This window comes from Acipenser ruthenus, chromosome 22, assembly GCF_902713425.1.
Source record: "Acipenser ruthenus chromosome 22, fAciRut3.2 maternal haplotype, whole genome shotgun sequence".
In the NCBI taxonomy this organism is placed as follows: Eukaryota; Metazoa; Chordata; class Actinopteri; order Acipenseriformes; family Acipenseridae; genus Acipenser; species Acipenser ruthenus.
The window spans coordinates 17,292,459-17,312,653 of record NC_081210.1 but is presented as its reverse complement, the minus strand read 5'-3'; the positions used below and the strand labels follow the sequence as shown (position 1 = coordinate 17,312,653).

At 42.9% G+C, this 20,195-nt stretch overlaps 2 protein-coding genes across 9 annotated transcripts in view; both read right to left on the bottom strand.

Moving 5' to 3' along the window:
* Positions 1-595: 595 nt before the first annotated feature.
* On the bottom strand, positions 596-10,630 carry LOC117431703 (eukaryotic translation initiation factor 4E-binding protein 3-like). The gene is made up of 3 exons (XM_034052958.3): positions 10,111-10,630; positions 4,172-4,342; positions 596-1,044 (listed from the first exon to the last, which is right to left on the bottom strand). Exons 1-3 carry the CDS (start codon positions 10,241-10,243, stop codon positions 1,010-1,012), a joined length of 339 nt encoding a protein of 112 aa, XP_033908849.1. The 5' UTR covers positions 10,244-10,630; the 3' UTR covers positions 596-1,009.
* Positions 10,631-18,651: 8,021 nt separating this feature from the next.
* Positions 18,652-20,195, bottom strand: part of LOC117973789 (ankyrin repeat and KH domain-containing protein 1-like) — a 79,018-nt gene continuing 77,474 nt past the window's right edge. For 7 of the 8 annotated variants that reach the window (XM_058996036.1, XM_058996033.1, XM_058996031.1 and 4 more), the window contains 3 exons: positions 19,938-20,113; positions 19,563-19,727; positions 18,652-19,168 (listed from right to left, as the gene is read on the bottom strand). In XM_058996036.1, coding sequence (XP_058852019.1) covers positions 19,109-19,168; positions 19,563-19,727; positions 19,938-20,113 — 401 coding nt within the window. In that variant the 3' untranslated portion in view covers positions 18,652-19,108. Of the gene's footprint in view, positions 19,169-19,547; positions 19,728-19,937; positions 20,114-20,195 lie in introns of all 8 variants that reach the window. The other variant, XM_058996035.1, reaches the window with a different exon arrangement.

Below are 20,195 nucleotides of genomic sequence, written 5' to 3'. Positions count from 1 at the left end.
AAAAAAGCTCTGCAAATGTCCATGATAGTCTCTGTGCGCTGACGCACTCAGCCAGCTTGTTTACTATGACCGCCCCGTTATCTGATACCAGGGCCATATATGACTATTCATGTGATACGCCCTTTTTTTTTTTTTTTTTTTTTCCGACTTGTTTCGGCTCCTGTCGCTCCCACTCGGCAATTGAATGGTTTTCTCGGCTTTTTCCGGAGAAAAAACGACTAGAAACCCGTTTTTTGCGTTGCTATAATGATGTCGGACCCAGTCCGACAAAGGACCTGAGAGGAATAATTGCAATGTCGGACCCAGTCCGACAATGGACCGCAAAGGGTTAAACTGCAGCTTCTGTAGAGACTCTAATTCCTTCTGGTAACATCTTGGGCGGTGACGCTATCCTGTCACTACAGCTAAAATTCCCATTAGCATGAGTTTTACATGTGTATACTGAAACCTTGATTTCATGTTAGTTGCTGAGAAAAAGCTAGTGATTTGTTTCTTAAGTAACAGAAATACCTAAGATAACCAATGGAATAGTCTATTGTACAGGAAAGAGAAGCACACACTCTTCAGGGAATCATGAAGCGATGAAAAGGCAAGAGATGTTTCAGTCTTTTATTAAACTGCTGCATGGCAGCACCAAGCTCCCAGACGCTCAGCAGCAACTTACTGCACACAAACAAAACTCTAGTGGCTTCACTTCACAACAGGAGCTATAAACACCAGCATCCCCACCCTTGACTGTTTTAAAGATTTACAAAGCCAGTACGCTTCAATTAAAGACTAGCGTGAACGCTGTGTGTTTTTGTAAACTTGAATGTATCAAACACATATTTTGTTTAAAAAAAAAAGTTAAAGTAACTGATACAAAATGACTGCGTTAAACATGGTTACTCCCTCGGGAACAGTCCTGCTCCGCTTGGAGCATCAAAAATAAAAAGATTTGCTTGAGACACCAGAATAAACCTTTAAAAACAAGAGGAAATGCTTCCTTCGCTGCTGGCTGGCTGGCTCTTCACATGTCCATTTCAAACTGGTCACTTTCGTCAGCTAGAAAAAAAGAATGAGACCAAGTTAGTGCTTCCCCACAGGGGCTCAATTTTAATTACTTAAACAGTGGCAGATCTAAATACCACCACCTTTAAATACAAGAAACACACAATCCCACCGGCATCTCAGGCAGGGCGATGCTAAGAGGGACAGTGCATCCTTAAATACAAGAAACACACAATCCCACTGGCGTCTCAGGCAGGATGATGCACAGTCCCTCTTAGCATCCTTAAATACAAGAAACACAAGAGACAGGGCTGGGATTTAACAAGATTAGGGGCAGACGCATATAGATCAATACAATAGACAGCGAACAGTTCAGGAGATTCTTCATCTCTAGAAAGTGATTCGGTTTCCACTGGACCCGCATGCATAGTCAGCATCTATAGTGTGTTTGTAATAAAGGTAGCATGAAGTTGGCAGGCGGTTCTGATTACTTTTTAGGATACCGATATTCTTGATTCAGTGACCACATTTCATATATGTGAAGGAGTGGTGTGAATAAGGTTAGATTGGAAGTCCACACCTTTCGTAAGATTTGGCAATATTACCTTTTACAGTGATTAAGAACTCTTCAAAACGCAGCAGTCTGGCTCCAGCCTACATTCTCTGACACGCTTGGGATCTATCTATTTTCAGGAAGGTGTTGTACACAGAAGGCATGAGAAACAGGAGTGGACAGCCTATGGCAGCTGCACGTGGCCCCTGTTGCTATCTGTCTGTCAGGGATACTGGGGAGCGGCTGCACATTAAGCAGCATTTTCATGAAGTCTGAAGCGCTCTGTGCCCAAGCAGACCAAGGCTTCAATCTAGATTGGGAACAGCTCAGAGAGGCCAGACAGAGGGCCAAGGCCCAGGGCGGGGATACAAACACAAGTGCTGCTTCCGCTCTGCAGCCTGGAAACAAGCGCGGTATGTCTGTGGCTTAATGGTTTTCCTGAACTCAAGCCAAAAGCAAGCATTACCCAAATCAGGGTTCCTCTCAGACAGATTCACAGAGTTTCTTCACTTGCTCAAACTGTGCACTCTTTTTCCTATCAATTATAAGTGCTGTAAAACTTTATATAAAAAAGCTCTGTACACATGGGCTGCTGTGGGGCTGGACACAAAGCCCAGCCACCATTAGGAGGGTCTGGAAGGCACAAATATGCAATGTAAAACAGCATGGACTTATCAGGACTGTGCAGTGACATAACATGTAATGTAAAGCAGCTCCTTCACTGCTACCGACGGGCAGTGGAGTTATCTGTTTGAGCTGAACAGACACCACTCGCATGGCACTGCTTATTGTGCTGGGGGGGGGCGTTTGAAATAGCTGAATGATGTTTACCGGGGGAAAACAACCTGAAAATCACATGTTGAAAGCTCCGGCCCCTCCTTCCTCTGAGTAAATCGGGCTCTGATAAACAACTGAGAGCAGACCCCCAGGCTGAGGCCCTCCACAGCATGTGACTGGGAGCAGCAGGGAGGGAGGGAGGGAGGCACACAGAAATTACACAACTTATTTACACAAAGAGCAGTCAAAAGATTAGTGCTTCAGAGACGCTCCTGCAGAATATCTAGCACTCCACCCAGCGGGGAGTTCACATAAAGCTTGCATGGAGTTTCATTACAGGGTCAGAAGTTCACAGAGCGCTGTAAAGCTGCCAGCGTTTGCAGGTCTTCTGTCAAAACACTTCTGCCAAGAGCCAGCACACAAAACTCCTCGCTTTTATTTATTTATTTTTTTTGCAGATTCCAGATCCAACAGATCACCAGGCGTAGTCTTAGACATACTAAAAGAAACGTAATAAATTCAATGGCAAACGCCTTGAAAATAAGTCTCTCATTATAGTTACAAATGGCATATATACTATATTGCTGAACTCTGTCACAGACTGAGAGACCTGAACCAAGCTGATTTGCTGAAGTACTCCACCTTCCCTTTGTGGAGAGTGTTCCTCTTGTTCCAGCGAACAGCTCAACGAGCAGCTCCACAAACCTGGTCCTGTTCACAGGGAAGAAACAGAACATGCCGGGTCTGTGCGGCTCTCTAAAGGACACCTTTATGTGGCCCTGTACAGTATGCCCAAGTTCAGAGAGCAGACAGGGGTTATAAAACGGCATCCCTACGCCTGCCACATTGGCTCCTCGATGCTGGCTAATGCAGGAGCTACAGTGGAGTCTGTCTCTCAGCTGGCCCTGCACTGCAAACCTCGCAAGTCGCTCTGAAAATCCTCCCAAGCATACAGACAAGGCTTCCACTGTCTCAACACATGACCAGGACTGCCAGTCCCTTCAGGGAGTCTGCGGTGGAAATGTACAGTGAAGGAGGCTGTGTGCAGTCTTGGATTGAAAGCACCTGCCAATCAAGGGGCTGTTATCACATCTAGAAATCAATTCAATATAAATGCGTCTTTATTGAACACATTGAGAGACTTCAAGCCAAAATGTTGTAAAAACGTAACACTATTGACTAACAGTTATGGGTACTATTATCAAATCTGTACATTTTTATGCTACCCAGTTTTGAACAGAAGTGAAGCATGCAGTGAAGCAGCTTTCCCCAACCACCTCAAACTGTGTCTGACTTGCCCCCACACCCCGCCTGTGTCTGACCTGCACCCTGCCCCCTCACACCCAGCCTGTGGGTGACCTGCACCCTGCCCCCTCACACCCAGCCTGTGTCTGACCTGCCCCCTCACACCCCGCCTGTGTGTGACCTGCACCCTGCCCTCTCACACCCAGCCTGTGTGACCTGCACCCTGCCCCCTGCCCCCTCACACCCCGTCTGTGTGACCTGCCCCCTGCCCCCTCACACCCAGCCTGTGTGTGACCTGCACCCTGCCCCCTCACACCCCGCCTGTGTGACCTGCACCCTGCCCCCTCACACCCTGCCTGTGTCTGACCTGCCCCCTCACACCCCGCCTGTGGGTGACCTGCACCCTGCCCCCTCACACCCAGCCTGTGTCTGACCTGCCCCCTCACACCCCGCCTGTGTGTGACCTGCACCCTGCCCTCTCACACCCAGCCTGTGTGACCTGCACCCTGCCCCCTCACACCCCGCCTGTGTGACCTGCACCCTGCCCCCTCACACCCCGCCTGTGTGACCTGCCCCCTGCCCCCTCACACCCCGCCTGTGTCTGACCTGGCAGGTCCTTGTCGGGCTCCTCCTCTTTCAGCTCCTCCAGCTTGGACAGGGGCGGGTGCTGCGGCACAGTCACCCCTGGGATCTGCGGAAGGCAGCAGGGGGGAGTTCGAGCGAGCGGAGAGTTCCGGCACTCCAGGAGGAACTTGCGCTCGTAAATGATCCTGGTCCCTGAAGAACAACAAGAGAGGGGGGTGAAAAACATTCCCAAGTAGAACTAGTGCGGATATGTACATTCAGAATGATTCTAGGAACAGGTTCTGTTCAGGGAAGAGAACACACACAATCACTTATCACAAATGTACTTTAATGAGGACTACTGGATATCACTTGGGCTCGGTAGATTGGGACAGGTTTATCAACTTTTTTGTTAAAAGTAAAATACTGTTAGTGTTACAAAAATCTGAAAGCAACTGGGCTGGTTAATTCTCAGAAGTATCTTGTCCAAGACACTTGTCTGCATCCACATGTTGTACAGTACTGGACATAGTTTTGCAACAGGAACTCAAATGTTCCCTTCACATACATAAAGTAAACTCAAAAACACAACAGAATAAATGGCAGGCAGCTCACTGACCCTGCTGGAATGGCTAGCTGATGAGACATCACTGTGAATAGCTGATGAATTCAAAAAGACAAAGCTACTGAAACACACTCAAGCACAAACACGAAATACGGGCCCACGCAGCTAAACTTCCTGTGTAATGGAAGCAATGCTGCCAGATCAAATCCATTAATAACCAGGAACTGTTAACTGGATATCTTTATCAGCATCACATTAAAATGTCATTTGAAGTCAGACACCCCAGGTGTTGTTGACCAGGTTCAGCCACAAGATATTGCATCAGGCTGGTATACCTCCCCATAGCACAGTGTAAGCGGTCCTTTTTCACAGTGGAATGTGTTTACCGTTCCCTGCATTCGTAAACATTGCGTGAATGTGGAAGAACAATCCAATTACAAGAGACGTTCGATGCAAAAGGCACGCGTCTGCATTTTTACTGTACCACTGGCACCTCCTCACATGTTATACAGTACAGGGCCTGCACAGAACAACATGGTGTGGAACTGTGTCCTGCCGTCAGAACAAAGGGAGGGAATGTGTTGGCAGACAGTGTGAGCACTCCGATAAGCCGGGACACACACAGGCACAATGGCACTCACTGTTGTGGTTCAGTGTTCGTTCTGTTTATTGCTGCATGAACAGGCACACCTCTTTTTTTGAGGTGCTAAAGATATAAGTACTCCATAAAAAAAATAGACTTTGAATGCTGAAGTATCTGTTATGAATACAAACATTTTATTCGGTTGACATTTAAAGTTTTGTTTCCTTGAGCTGCTGCCAAGCTTAGATAAATCAACCTGTGAGCATAGCACAGGAAACTATCTTTACAGGATCAAAACAAACTGGTGGTTAAAGGGTTATCTTCATACATGTGATCAAAGCTGTTGATCACATTACTGAAACACATATATGTTATGATAAATGTCAGAATCCGCTCGATCTGAAGTTTTGCTAGTAAATGTCAGCTAAGTATGGATTGCTTTGCAGACATTTATCGGTTAATCTTAGGATTTACCGAAGCTTATTTGTAAATACAGGTATGGTCACCGAAGAACGTATTTATTCCAGCATAGAAATTGTCAATTAACAAAATAATCAATGTCGAACAATATATTTATTTCTGCATACACATTTCCCATTAACAAAACAATCATTAATGATCTTCGAGTAATGCACAATTGAGCAATTTAAACTAGTTCAACATGGCACTGAACAATATTGTGATTCACTTCTGTAGAACAACCAACATTCTGGTACATTTGCATACAATTCACAATGGTGTTGAAGGATATTGTTGTACTCCAAATAAGTAGTAGTTTGATGAAAATAACACATTCTGTCAAATGCAAATGAAATCATTTAGGACCTGTTATTTTGTTGTTTTTTTTTTTTTAACAGAAAATCACACTTCAGTTATGGACACAAAATGCCACAACGACAGGCAATGAACAGATATATACTTATTGCAGCATGAGTCTTGTGGCACTTGGAGTTACACATGACTCTTGTGGCACTTGGAGTTACACATGACTCTTGTTGTGTTAGGTTTTAACAGTGTGGTTAGGTTTTACACAGGACTCTCACAATGCACGAAAGCGATTAGAAAGTCATTCGGTCATTAGTCAAAGACACTTGATTATTCTTGAGATTTACTGGTAAATGTCTAAAGTAAAGTGTTATCAAGTTTATTTCTGACATTTACCAGTAAATCTAAAGATATGCCAATATTCAGACTTTACTGTAACATCTACACTCTATAGAAGAATGTTAAACTCCATGTGTGCCAATGTTGTTCACAGAATTCCAGATTTTCTGTGAAACGGTCTCACTTGGCAGGGACGGCATGTATCCCACGACGGCTGGCAGCAGGTGTGGCTGAACGAAACAAGAGCCTCCAGTCTGTTCCACTCCCAATGGCTCCAAGCCAGGGCCAGCCTGTGTGTGCAGTTACAGCAAACCACATGATAATAGCTTAAGGGCTTGGTGGTGCGGGAGTCTACTCACTGGACTCGGGCTAGGGGCGTGATGGGTGTTCTCCAGGTCCTGCACACAATCAAGAGCGAGCAGCAGTGTTCAGGTCAGGTCGCTTGCAATGCTGCACAAGGAAACTCGCACGGAACTTGCCTGCACTACAGTCAGCAATAAAAGAACTGTGTATGTTATTTTTATTTTTTTAATATTTTGATGTGAACCAGCATCCACAGGGGGCTAAGTTGAGCCCTCCAAACTAATTTCACGTGTAACCTGTGTGGGATTGAAATCCAGCCCCACAGAGGTGAAGTTCATTACTTTCTAGTGAAGTAGCCCCTGTGACCTCACCCATATCAGATACTCCCGAGAACGACAGAAACAAGATGGTCGGGTCAGCTGAACAGGGTGGATGGCATTTTACATATTTCAGACAAAAATACACTGAAGAGTCTCACATGCAAGGTTAGAAGTTTGATTTTCATTACATGTGCCTTATTTGAATGGTATTAAGATTCTCCAATGTTTACTGTGAATAGAGCCCAGTGTACAGCTATTACAGCGAGGCAGGAGAACCGTGCTCCCTCCCTCCAGTCTGTTCACAGTACAGCCCTGCTCCCTCCCTCCCTCTAGCCTGTTCACAGTACAGCCCTCCATCCCTCCAGCCTGTTCACAGTACAGCCCTGCTCCCTCCCTCCCTCCAGCCTGTTCACAGTACAGCCCTGCTCCCTCCCTCCCTCCAGCCTGTTCACAGTACAGCCCTGCTCCCTCCCTCCCTCCAGCCTGTTCACAGTACAGCCCTGCTCCCTCCCTCCCTCCAGCCTGTTCACAGTACAGCCCTGCTCCCTCCCTCCCTCCAGTCTGTTCACAGTACAGCCCTGCTCCCTCCCTCCCTCCAGCCTGTTCACAGTACAGCCCTGCTCCCTCCCTCCCTCCAGCCTGTTCACAGTACAGCCCTGCTCCCTCCCTCCCTCCACCCTGTTCACAGTACAGCCCTGCTCCCTCCCTCCCTCCAGCCTGTTCACAGTACAGCCCTGCTCCCTCCCTCCCTCCAGTCTGTTCACAGTACAGCCCTGCTCCCTCCCTCCCTCCAGCCTGTTCACAGTACAGCCCTGCTCCCTCCCTCCCTCCAGCCTGTTCACAGTACAGCCCTGCTCCCTCCCTCCCTCCAGCCTGTTCACAGTACAGCCCTGCTCCCTCCCTCCCTCCAGCCTGTTCACAGTACAGCCCTGCTCCCTCCCTCCCTCCCTCCAGTCTGTTCACAGTACAGCCCTGCTCCCTCCCTCCCTCCCTCCCTCCCTCCAGTCTGTTCACAGTACAGCCCTGCTCCCTCCCTCCCTCCAGTCTGTTCACAGTACAGCCCTGCTCCCTCCCTCCCTCCAGTGTTCACAGTACAGCCCCCCTCCCTCCCTTCAGTCTGTTCACAGTACAGCCCTGCTCCCTCCCTCCCTCCAGTCTGTTCACAGTACAGCCCTGCTCCCTCCCTCCCTCCAGTGTTCACAGTACAGCCCCCCTCCCTCCCTCCCTCCCTCCCTTCAGTCTGTTCACAGTACAGCCCTGCTCCCTCCCTCCCTCCAGTCTGTTCACAGTACAGCCCTGCTCCCTCCCTCCCTCCAGTCTGTTCACAGTACAGACCTGCTCCATCCCTCCAGTCTGTTCACAGTACAGACCTGCTACTGCAGGATCGGTTCGGGTTGGGTCGGGTGGCTTCCTGCTGCTACTTGCTGGCTTTTGTGGACTGCATGAAAATGGAATTGAAATTTCTGGGCACTTGCGCTAAAAATAAAGCAACACCAACCAGCAACTGGCAATATGTGAAGAATGCAAAGAATGCAAAGGGTGGATTAAAACTCAAAAATGACAAATGTGAATCGATATTGAAAATATTTAATAGAATAAACCTCAATTAAACTGGGCTCAGGCTAACTTTTGTTCTCTCCTTGAATCTCCACTTATAAAAAGTAATAAGTCCTTTGTTTATAGTTAGGGCTTCTGTTCTTTGTTTTTTATTAATTAATTTTTTCGGTGCTTATTTTTTAGCTATTGAGTTATGTATATATATATATATATATATATATATTGCTTTTTATACTGTATGCAGTTATTGCTTCTAATTGTAATCTCGTTTAAATCTCGTAAACGTGTTACAATCCTCCAATAGAAATGCAGGAATTTTCTGCCACTTAGTAGTTGGGGTGGGTTTAAAGTATTCAGAACTAATCTTGATAGATACAAGTCAGAAAGGAGAGGCATTGCCCAACTGCACTGGGAAAGTGTTTTGTACAGTATGTGATTTTTTTTTTTTTTTTTCATGGAGAAGGCGTCAAGTCAACGTGAATTTCCAGTGTTTTTCCCGTGTTTACTGGATACACACCAATTTCATTTTTTATGTATCGGGGGTGTTTTATCAGTTATCGGTTAAAAACGGAAATCAGAAGCCCTATTTATAGTACATGATTCGACAGTGTAAAAAACAGTATTTTTGTGGGAGATACAGTACTAAGTCAACTAAAAAAAAAATAAGTTGTAGTTCCCATTCTAACCACCAGGTTGTGCACTTGTCATCTTTTCTATATAGGCATTTCAACACACTTGTGGTTGGTTAACCGAAGATTAAATCAACTAATGTTTATAAGGTTACTCTAAAGTTATGCATGTTAGAACATTGATAAAAACACATTTTACTGTTTATTTAAAAAGGTAACCCAAACTAATTTGAACTCAAACATATTAAGAAAATAGTTGTAGGGAAAAACGAGGTATACTTTCTTCGTCCTTTTAAACAAAACCAGTGCGACTATGTTGCATAATCCGCCATTAATTGGCTTTCACTGAAGGCAAAACGTCCACGTGATAGAGATGAATGCAACACCTTAACACAGGCGCACCGAGCAAAAAACAGCCAACAGAAACTTTAACCGTGTGCAAAACTGCAAACACTAAACTTTAACTTCATTCCGTCACGAGCAGGATCTGAAGACCAAATGACCATATTCATGTGGTGGATATACCAGAACATTTTCTGTCGTGTATATATGAATTCAAGCACCAACTTTAATCTCCAGGAGTTATTATAACTCATAAACAGCATGTATTTATTAACGTTTAAAATGTTTCGAGTCTTTTCTCTAAACCCCCACCCCAATACACATCGTATATTAAAAAAAAACACTTCAGAATGCGCATAGACGCACAGATATTTAAATGCACCACCATTAAAGTAAGAGTACTATACTTTAATATTTTGCTCATGTGGTATTTTCAGAACATAAGCACGTGTACAAGCTATCACGTGGTTTTACGTTACTGTACTTGTTGCAAACTTAATACGAATCCCCGCCATAAGATAACATTTCGAAGGGATGCGTGTTTACTTGCACGGTCTGCACAGGATGTCTCTTCCTACCTCCTGGCGTGGTGGAGAACAGGGTTCCTCCCGGCGTTGAGCTGTAGCGGTCCGGGAGCTGGGTCCAGTCTTTCACATGAACAACTCGGGTCGGAATAGGGCAGCTCTTCCTTTGCTGGCAGTTTGCAGACATGCTGTTACTCAGAGATTTTCACACACAGAAATATATTTTTCTTTTTACAAAAAACTTACTTATTTCTGACATAAAGTATAAAAAAAACTGTGTTACGATAGATAGAACAAACAAAAGAAAAACGGAGTGTATTGCAAGAGCAAGCTACGATATTAAAATGTTTGTAAACGCTTCCAATCTCTTACTAAGCTAATCAGCTTCCTTTACTGTTAAATTAACTACCGAGCTGTGCTATAGCAGCGTGTACACAGACTGCTCCGTCTCCTAATACACAGCGAGCAACAACAACACTGGGGCCCTGAACAGTGCGAGCCAGTTGGATTTTGTGGGCGGGCTCCTAAGCCATGTCTCAGCTGCTCCGTCGTATTCCATACAGGGCAGAGCGTCCATTCCCGGGATGGTGGTGGTACACATAACTACTCTTAACATGTATATAATCACACTGTTAAAACCTAACACAGCAAGAAAGATTTCACATACTTTTTTTTATTTATTTAACAGCTATAATACATCCAGTACTGTATCAATACATCCGTAATTAAAAAAATAACATCTTAGAGTTTTATTAAACTTGGAAATCAGTTCCTTTTTCACTTTTGCAGTTGTAGTTTTTGTTTTGTACTGTGGAAACATGAAAGAAAAAAGCAGATACATATAATTGAAGTAGAGTGTATGGCACACACCTGAAAATATTAAAGCAAATATCAGAAAAAAAAACCTATTCAGGTAATGGACAGTCTATGCATTATTTGCAGTCCCTCTGCAGTAGCCATGTAGCCTTTTCACTTTACTATTCTCATAAACTTCGCTATTGGTGGTTTGAATCATCTCAGCTGATGGCTGAAAGGTTTAACACACCTTCTTGGCCTGTCGTAATCCAAGCTTCACATTCAGTAACTGCTCAACTGTGCTGTCCTGGATACCCGCTCAACTTCAGCGCTAGCAGGGGGTAGTGACAGTACAGTCAGCATGAAGTCTGGCAATCTGCAGTCAGAAGTGAACCTGCTTCAGTTCTCAAACCACCAGCCTTCATCCAATACTCTCTATATATATTGCTTTCAACAATCCTTATTCAAGAAACAATATGCTTTTTAGCAGTACTGTAATGTACTAGATCATCAATTCCCTACACAACACTTGCAAAATATCTCAAATATAATAGAGTTCATTGCAGTTATCACTTGCATAGATTACCTTATTCAACAGAATGAGGCAACAAAACAGTGAGTACTAGCATTAAGATACTGTTTTACTGGCAAGGCTGCAGCAGTGAACCGGGATTAATAATAACACAACAATTCTAAAATGGGGTAAAATTTTTTTTTTAAAAAAGCCTACCATTTTATTTTAAATGGGCGTGTTTAAAAAAAAAAGAAACATTGAAAAGTATATTAAATGTTCAATAAAGTTTTCCTTAAGAATTCCCTTGTCTGTTAATAGAATGTTTTGAACTGCTACAGATTTGTGCTCAGCTTGACCTTCCAGTCCTTATCAACAAACTCAAATACTGTTAAATAATAAAGTAGCTTACCATCACTCAAAAGAATACATTGCAAGATCTGCTTGTGGGGAGCCCCTGGTCTGCTGCACTGGTGGAAGAGGATCCTATTCTTCAAAGGCTCAATACAGCTTTATTATATGTTCTGCACCCACATATACCTGGCGTCTACTGCTTCAATCCTCATGGGCTGAGTGGCCTCATTTAATCTTTTTTTCTTTTTTTCTACTAATGATTTTATTGAGAACATTTAATTATGGAAATAATGTATTATACTAAGCCTTCAGGAGTTGAAAATATACAAATCACTGCAAGGATTGCATGTTTCTGGCACTGGGATTTCTGTGTGTAAACCACCTACTTATAAATGTTACTCATTTTATACATTTTTCAGTTACCGGGGTAAGCTCTTACTGGGGCATGTTCATATAGTGCTGATATTAAAAATACAGAAATACATACGATTATCTGCATACTATCACATAATCAGACCTTCCCAGAGCAAGATCATGTGCTAGTGTCATCTGTATTAAAAAAATAAATAAATAACACAGTATCAACAGATTCAACTAGGCCTGGAGAGGGCGCATGTGGACAAGCCCCAGGGGAAGGATTTGGGAAGCTGCTGCCATCAGGCCCAGAAGCTTTTGGAAGGTGACAACCTTCAGTGCCACGTTGGGCTGGAACAGCTCCAAGCAGGCAGTTAGCCTCTGGTTGTCTGACAGAGTGGCGATTATGGACCTGGAGTCAAAATACATCCCCAGATAGATAGCTGTCTGGGAAGGTGTCAACCAGTTTTAGAGGAGGTTCACTGAGAGCTCCAATCGTTGCAGGTAACCAGTGACCAGCTCCGTGTGTAACGCTGCCTGTGTGGGTGACATATATAATAGCCAGTCATGCAGATAACTGAGCTCTGATGCCTTTGAGTCTCAGAGGGGCCAATATAGTGTCCATGCACTTGGGAAACGTGCAAGGCGCTAGGGAGAGGCCAGATGGCAGGACACAGCACTCGTAAGAGGTTCCCTGAAAAGTGACCCGCAAGTACTTCTTGCGGCGGGTCTTATGGAGATGTGTTAATTGGCCTCACTGTCTGCAGCAGCAGTTACATTGTCAGCATCTAGAATTTCCGTCGCCTCAAGAACAGGTTGAGCTGTCTGAGGTCGAGGATCGGCCTGAGGCCACCATCCCGTTTCAGCACCAGGAAGTACCTGGAGTACAACGGAGATGGCTTGTTTTTGTTACAGGGCTGACCTCCTGAGACGCATCTTGTGGATTCATGACCGTTGTTGTGGTCACAGCCGGGGGCGACGCCCTTTTTCTCTGTTTGGACGCAGGACCGCACTTGTTGCCCAGCTTCTCCGCATCATGCTCACCATAAAGGCTGTCAATCACCCGGGAGACAGTAGGGGCGGTTGAGTTTGGTTCCCTTATAAAAGTTTATAGCGTCAATTTTTTCAGTTTCCCAGTGCTTTGCATGTTTTGTTTTAATATGCTTTTGCCATAGCTCAGTGCTTTACCATGCTTTCACTATGATTTATTATACTTTGCTATGCTTTTATAAGGGTTTCTACAGCTGCAGAATGCATTTGATTGTGAAAGCATGGTTCAAATGACTAGGGCTCAGTAGAGATTAGAGTCCGTAAATGGTGTCACCTCGTAAAGTCTGGGTGAAAGGACTGCAAAGCGAAGCTGAGCTGTGTAAAAAGATGTCTCTTATTAAGAGACACTACACAAGACATGTTAACCTATTATAAATAACAACTATGAAGACTGTGCTCAGGGACCATAGCTAAACATAAAAAAACTTGTTGTTTTTGGAATCATGCTCTATACATGAGATCTGTGCACAGGATAAAATGTTCTGGACTTGGCAAATCACAGTGATTGATTTCTTATATGTAATTTGAATTCTATATATGAGTTATGCAATGCTATATAGTTTCATATTCTTAAATCAAGTTATAGAAAATGTCAAAACTGCATTGCCAATCAGTGTTATTATTTCTCATAACCTGTAACATTTAATAGCAGAATTAATAGCATGTTTTAATATTGTATAGAACTCATAACAACCCTAATATAAAGTAATACTTCAAATTATGTGGTGCTGTTAGATGTTTGATTTTCATAGCCTTGCTGCACAAACCCTTGTGGAACTTTATAATAGTAAATCAAGGGTGGGGGTTATAGAATGTAGGTGGTAGACTAGTAACATCATCTTAATAAAAACACAGTAAATGCATTGGAGACACATGGGAAACTGACAAATAACCATGTAAATACACCAGGGGAAACCTGACTGTTTTCTGTACATTTCACATTTGCATTGTGTTGGAAACTGCAAGTGCTACTGTAAATCAGCCACCAGAGGGAGCCTGTTAGAGGGGACTATCATGGCTACATTAACCAGTGATTCAATCATTGAGGCTGTGAACATATCTACAGCCATGGGAGTGACTCTGCCCACTTAGAACAATAAAGGCTATAGAAAAACGACTGTGACTCTAGAACTTCAGACAGTGAAGCAGTGAAATTGTGTTCTTGTTAAAGATATGATTCTTGATATCTCCAGAATCATATCGTTCTGAATTAAAATACTTCTTCTGTTGAAAATATAGTATTGTACCAACAAAGTACATCTAAATGGAAGCCTACTTATTTTAAAACAATCCTTTCAGCTATGTATTTTTGACATTGTATCTTTTTTGTCACTGAAGTGAACATTTTATAGGGTCGGATATGCAAGTGCTGACTGTATACAGTACACAGTCACAAGAGGCTAAAAGGTTCAGATAAATCTACAGTAGAATCTTTTGACAGGAATGGAAACCCTTCAAGTTTGAACGATTCCCTGCAGACCAAGGCAAAGGGAATTTGAGGAGGACACTATAGAAGTGAGACGGGAACCACAGGAAGAAACAAACACCATACTGGCAAGGCTGGCAATACTGTATCAAAGGAAAGCTCAGGCGATGAAAGGGAGATGACTGTCTGCAGGGACTCACATGCACGTGAATAGCTATAAGAAAGAAAAGGGCAGATGAGATTAAAAAAAGGGGAGGGGAAAACTTAGGGGCCAGACTGTCAGGAATGGTATGAAGTTACCAAAAGAGACAATAGGAAGGGATTCGGCCCAGGGAACGTACTAATCTCAAATGAAGTGCCTCTAGTTGAAGCCCAGAGACCAAGGAGAAGTTCAGTTTTGATTCCTAATATAAACCGAAGTACAGTGGTTCTCACTGTACTTCAGCCATTTTGGCAGATAAACCATTTTGAAAGCCCTGCTCTAGATCCCAGTTTGGGTAGCAATGGCCGTCTTGATTAGGGTCATAGAATTAAGCACCAGTTTGATTGGAAACTCAATATTTGACCAGTGCTCAGAAGTCAGGAATCCTTTAGTGTAGTTTACACATTTTAGCAGTGTTCCCTGGTACAGACATGGTGTCATTCAAATGATCCGAACAGTGCTGCTGGATCCAGATAGCTTACATTTTACATACAGATCTGTTCATGGAGCTTTAGTCAATGATTGTGCAACAGAGTTTACAGGGGGTAACTCCATATAATAGAAATTACATTAGTGGGGTTTCAACAAAGGAGTCTGTAAATAAGGCTGCATTTACTGTTTGTACATTGTCTTGTTCTTGGGTAGCTGTATCTTGTGCTTTACACACATTTTCAGCTGCAGTATGTTCTTTTTGTTGTTGCTGCCTTGACGTTTCTGTTTACACCAACATTGATGTGCCAAAGAATGAAGGATATAAATCATTTTTAAACTTTGTTTATACATTATAATGAAGGTAATCTTTATTGTTTTGATGAATTTCACTTTTTAAATTTACAATGCATTAAAGTTGATTATATAGAACATGTACAGTGGCTCTCAAAAGTATTCACCCCCCCCCCCCCGGACTTTTCCACATTTTTATTGTGTTACAACATGGAATCAAAATGGATTTAATTAGGAGTTGTTGCCACTGATCAACAGAAAAAAAGTCCATAAAGTCAAAGTGAAAAATAAAATCTACAAATTGTTCTAAATTAATTACAAATACAAAACAGAAAATAATTGATTGCATAAGTATTCACCCCCTTGAGTCAATATTTGGCAGAGGCACCTTTGGCAGCAATTACAGCCATGAGTTTATTTGGATAAGTCTTTACCAGCTTTGCACATCTCCCAAGTCCCAGGTCTCTTGCAGACTTCAGCAGGTTTTCCTCCAGGATTTTTTGTTTTATATTTGTAATTAATTTAGAACAATTTGTAGATTTTATTTTTCACTTTGACATTATTGACTTTTTTGTGTTGATCAGTGGCAAAAACTCATTAAATCCATTTTGATTCCATGTTGTAACACAATAAAATGTGGAACAGTCCAAAGGGGGTGAATACTTTTGAGAGCCACTTCAGCCATTTTGGCAGCATGTTAACATTCACAACATTGCTACCTTTAAGCAAATCAATACGTTCAATTATTATAACCCTGGTTCCCTGAAATACAAATGTAACCATTACCAAATGGGATACATCTCTTATAGCCCGAATTACCAGAGTACTTCTATCCTCAGTTGCAGCAAGGAACAGGGTCAGGCAATGGTACTTGAACCGTGGGGACTCAGACAACAGGGTACAGAAGCTCTGTCAAAAGGGACTGCTGCTGGTTCATAGCTTCAACAAGCTTTTCCATCTGCCCCACAACCTGGTCCGTATTGCCAGAATGCCTGCTATGGCGGCTTCTGTGCCCTCTTCCTGGGTGGAGGAAAGGGGGAACTCTGAGCCAGAGGACAAAGAGGAGAAGATGAAGAGGAGGATCTACCCAGTATAACAGGGAGGGACTCTATTGACCACACTGCAGGGGATGAATGGGGAGAGTCTAGATGCTGTGCTAGTGTCAGAGTTGCAGAACGGTCCATAGAACAGACCAGCCTCCTTTCTAGTGTCCTCTTAGAAAAATGAGCAACAGCTGCGGTCTTTAACTGCTCCCTCTGCATGCTCCATTCCCAGGCAGTGGATGCAGCTGTCATGCTTATCCTCTGCTGGAATGTTTCTCTTGCAAGCAGCACAAGGGTGAAACCCAGGCATGGTGCAAAATTGAATTAACAGTTCAGCCATGCAATGCCTGTGCACAAAAAAAAAAAAACAGACAGCAACACTGACTGGTGCTGAACTGTTGGAGAGAGAATGGAGCACTGGTAACGGTCTTGATGCCAAACTGCATCGAACCAGGTCACTGGTATCGATTCTGGTATAAACCAGATGGCTGGTACCGACCTTGGTACCAATAAAGGTGACTGGTACCTACTTTGGTATCAACCAGGTCACTGGTACAGGCTCTGGTACCGAGCAGTCACTGGTACGCACGCACGCTGGTACCGTAGGAGTGCCCAAGTACTGACATCAGTACTGAAGGGGCTCCAAATCACCTGCTAACTAGAAAAATCTAGTACACTTTATCGGCAGTGACCCTAAAGCAGACATAGCAACGGCAAAATAAATAAATCCCGGTAGAAAAGGCTCCTGTCAATTTAACAGCACAGTGCAGCTAAAAAGCCCTTAACACTAGCAGTGTGTCTCTGTGGCATGAAAAGCTGACTGGAAAAAACAGACAGCTAGCGCAGGACACCGTCTGTGTACAGAGGCGAACCCAGTAAAGGGATATATTATAGATATAGCATATAGGAAAAGGCTATTGCAAGAAATAATACGGACTCGAACAGCCGAGCAGTAACGGACTGAGTCCCGGGGAAGGGGCAGGGAGAGCCGCCTGCTTCACACAGCACAGAAGGCTGTAGTGGGACTTAATCAGAACCTAGGTAAAGATAGAATTATACGTTTAATATTAAAGCAAAATTATTTCAGAATAGAAATGAGAGAATGTGAAATATCAACTTATCTGTAATTCTGAGGCAGGCTGAAAGAAACAGTGCTGATCCCCTTGCGAGTCATCGATATCTCCTGGGGGCGGAGATGACGGCTGACGCAGACGGGGCTCTTAAAGGAGCAGCTTTGATATAAGTGCTCAGGTAAGTCAGGCTATAAGAGATATATCCCATTCGGTACTTGAAAAGGAACTCACTATTGCTACATAAAGAAAAAAATTCACCATCTCTTATGAGTTTAAAGTTAATACAATACTGGTAGCAATTATCAGAGGACAGGTGCCCAGTGTGTCAGTGTTGGGGATTGTAGTGTGCTGTACTGTACTGCACATGTTTTTTCTGTTGTATGTTTATAGGTGAAACACCAGTTTCATTTTAATGTATTTGTTTTGACAGTGTTTTATTTGTGTTTAGCAGAATGTTTGCAGTTTTGCTCTTCTGTAAAGGGCAGTTTTGAAGGAAAATAAGTCACCAGTTATTTTAATCATGCAGATAAATTCTAGCAACCTGCACAGCTGCAATTTTAGAGCATAATATAAAATCTATGGCTTTATTGAGTGCATGAGATATATGGAGAAGCCTCACCACCTAAACATGCTGTGAATGCAGGTCATGGTGATCCAGAGACTGTGTCCATGTCTATTATGGGCAATACATGAAATTTAGTCTTTGTGAAAATAGATTTTACTTTAATGACATAGATTATTATTAATATGCAGCTATGGCTGCATCAATGTTACAACCATAATTGTTATATACAGTGTACACAGTCTAGTGTACATATCGAACAAAAAGGTCTTGGTATTAAGTTCACAAGGGTTTTCAAATTCATGAAAGTCTGTTTTAGACAGCGACCTCCATCCTAGTTTTTTATACTTCAGACCTGTGGAAAATGACGAAGTTCAGGCACCCCTAAACAATCAGGTAAAAAGTCTGATATTTTCTCAACACACCACCCATGAGGGTTACTTACCCTTCAACTATTTCCTGGCGACAAAAAGACAAGAAAGAAACTCACACAGTAACCTAGTACAGTTCCATCTTTTTATTGAATATTAAGGTAAATATTTCACATTAATACAGGCTACATAAAGTAGAGCCACTATACGACATGAAATTTACTCTTCTTTAACCCTTTTTAGTATGTAAACAATTATACATGTATTTACCACTCTAAAAGGTCGGATTTCTTTCTTTTTTTAAATGTAATTATCTAGTTCTCGGCTGCATATAAATAGCTTACAGTACTGTTCAGCCAGCAGCACAAGAACGGTTTATGTGGGTTTAAAGTCAAAATGGCTAAACTAAGTAGAGAATGTATCCTGTTGTACAGGCAATCATTTTGTTCATTGACAGTGGTAAATAAAAGTAACAGCCCACACAAAAATTTTAGTTAGGCACATCAAAAATGGTCTCCTCTTTTCCAATGTAACTTTAGGACACAAGTTTACATATCTCTCTTTTCTCTTATTATGCCTGTATCATCTTTAGTTAACATGGTTCAGATGCACATTTCCAATATGTGGTGCCCAGGTTCCAGTCCAGACCTGTAGAAACAGACAAATCGATTTGAATTAACAACAGTGATGCAAAGCAGGGCTTGGGTTCCTAGTTTTCGTTTCACAAACTTTCAGAGCTTGTGTACATTCAACACACATGTTCAAATGATTTTACAAGAATCGTCACAAGAGCTTATATTTTAAATCTGGGCTTAAGAAATTCACTATCTATAACAAACTTAATTACCCAGTGCACATCAAGGAAAAAAACATACAAAAAACAAAAAACCAAAGCAAGAGCTCCCGCTACTGATGAAGTTCCCTAAATCCAGGGGGCTAGAACTGGCTGCCTTCCAGACAACTCTCTTTGGAAACTCTTGTCAAAGGAAGCGATGCTCCTAGTTGTAAACCCAGTTGTTTGAAATACCTTTTAGAATTTTACCTGCTGGGGATCTGCATTTTCTGTGGAGTTAGGGACAACCTTTAAGATGGGATTCCATGCAGGATCGGCAGTATGTAATCCATTATACATCTGGCCCCCTGGACCTTCTGCCATTGTTGGATGAGGAGGCATCATTGCGCCGCCGTACATGGACATCGGCAGACCCTGGAGAACAGGAGGTGGTGAGGGTCTGGGGTGGCTTGCTTCTTTGTCATTAAATGGTTTATATTGAAAAGCATTTTCTAGATTTCCAAGTTAGACAATCAACCACCAAATTACACCAAAACTATTTATATATTTTTTAGACTATAAAAAATGAAAATGTTCATAGCAAACTCTTGAGATTCACAAAACCAAAACATTTAATGCATTTACTTTAGGGAAATCCATGAAGTTACTAGGCATGGGCTGATGAAAGGTGTTAGAGGGCGCCACTATTCCAGTATCGTCTCTCTCCATGGGCTGATGCTGAGAAAAGGCAGATTGGTCTGACAGCTGCTGATGCATCATATGGTTACTCATGAGGGGCTGGGACCACCCAGACATGGCCTCTGAAAGAAGAAATGAGGTGCTCATTCAGAAATGGATTTTGAACAGTTTCCTTTTATTTGTATTTTACACACAAAACATAGT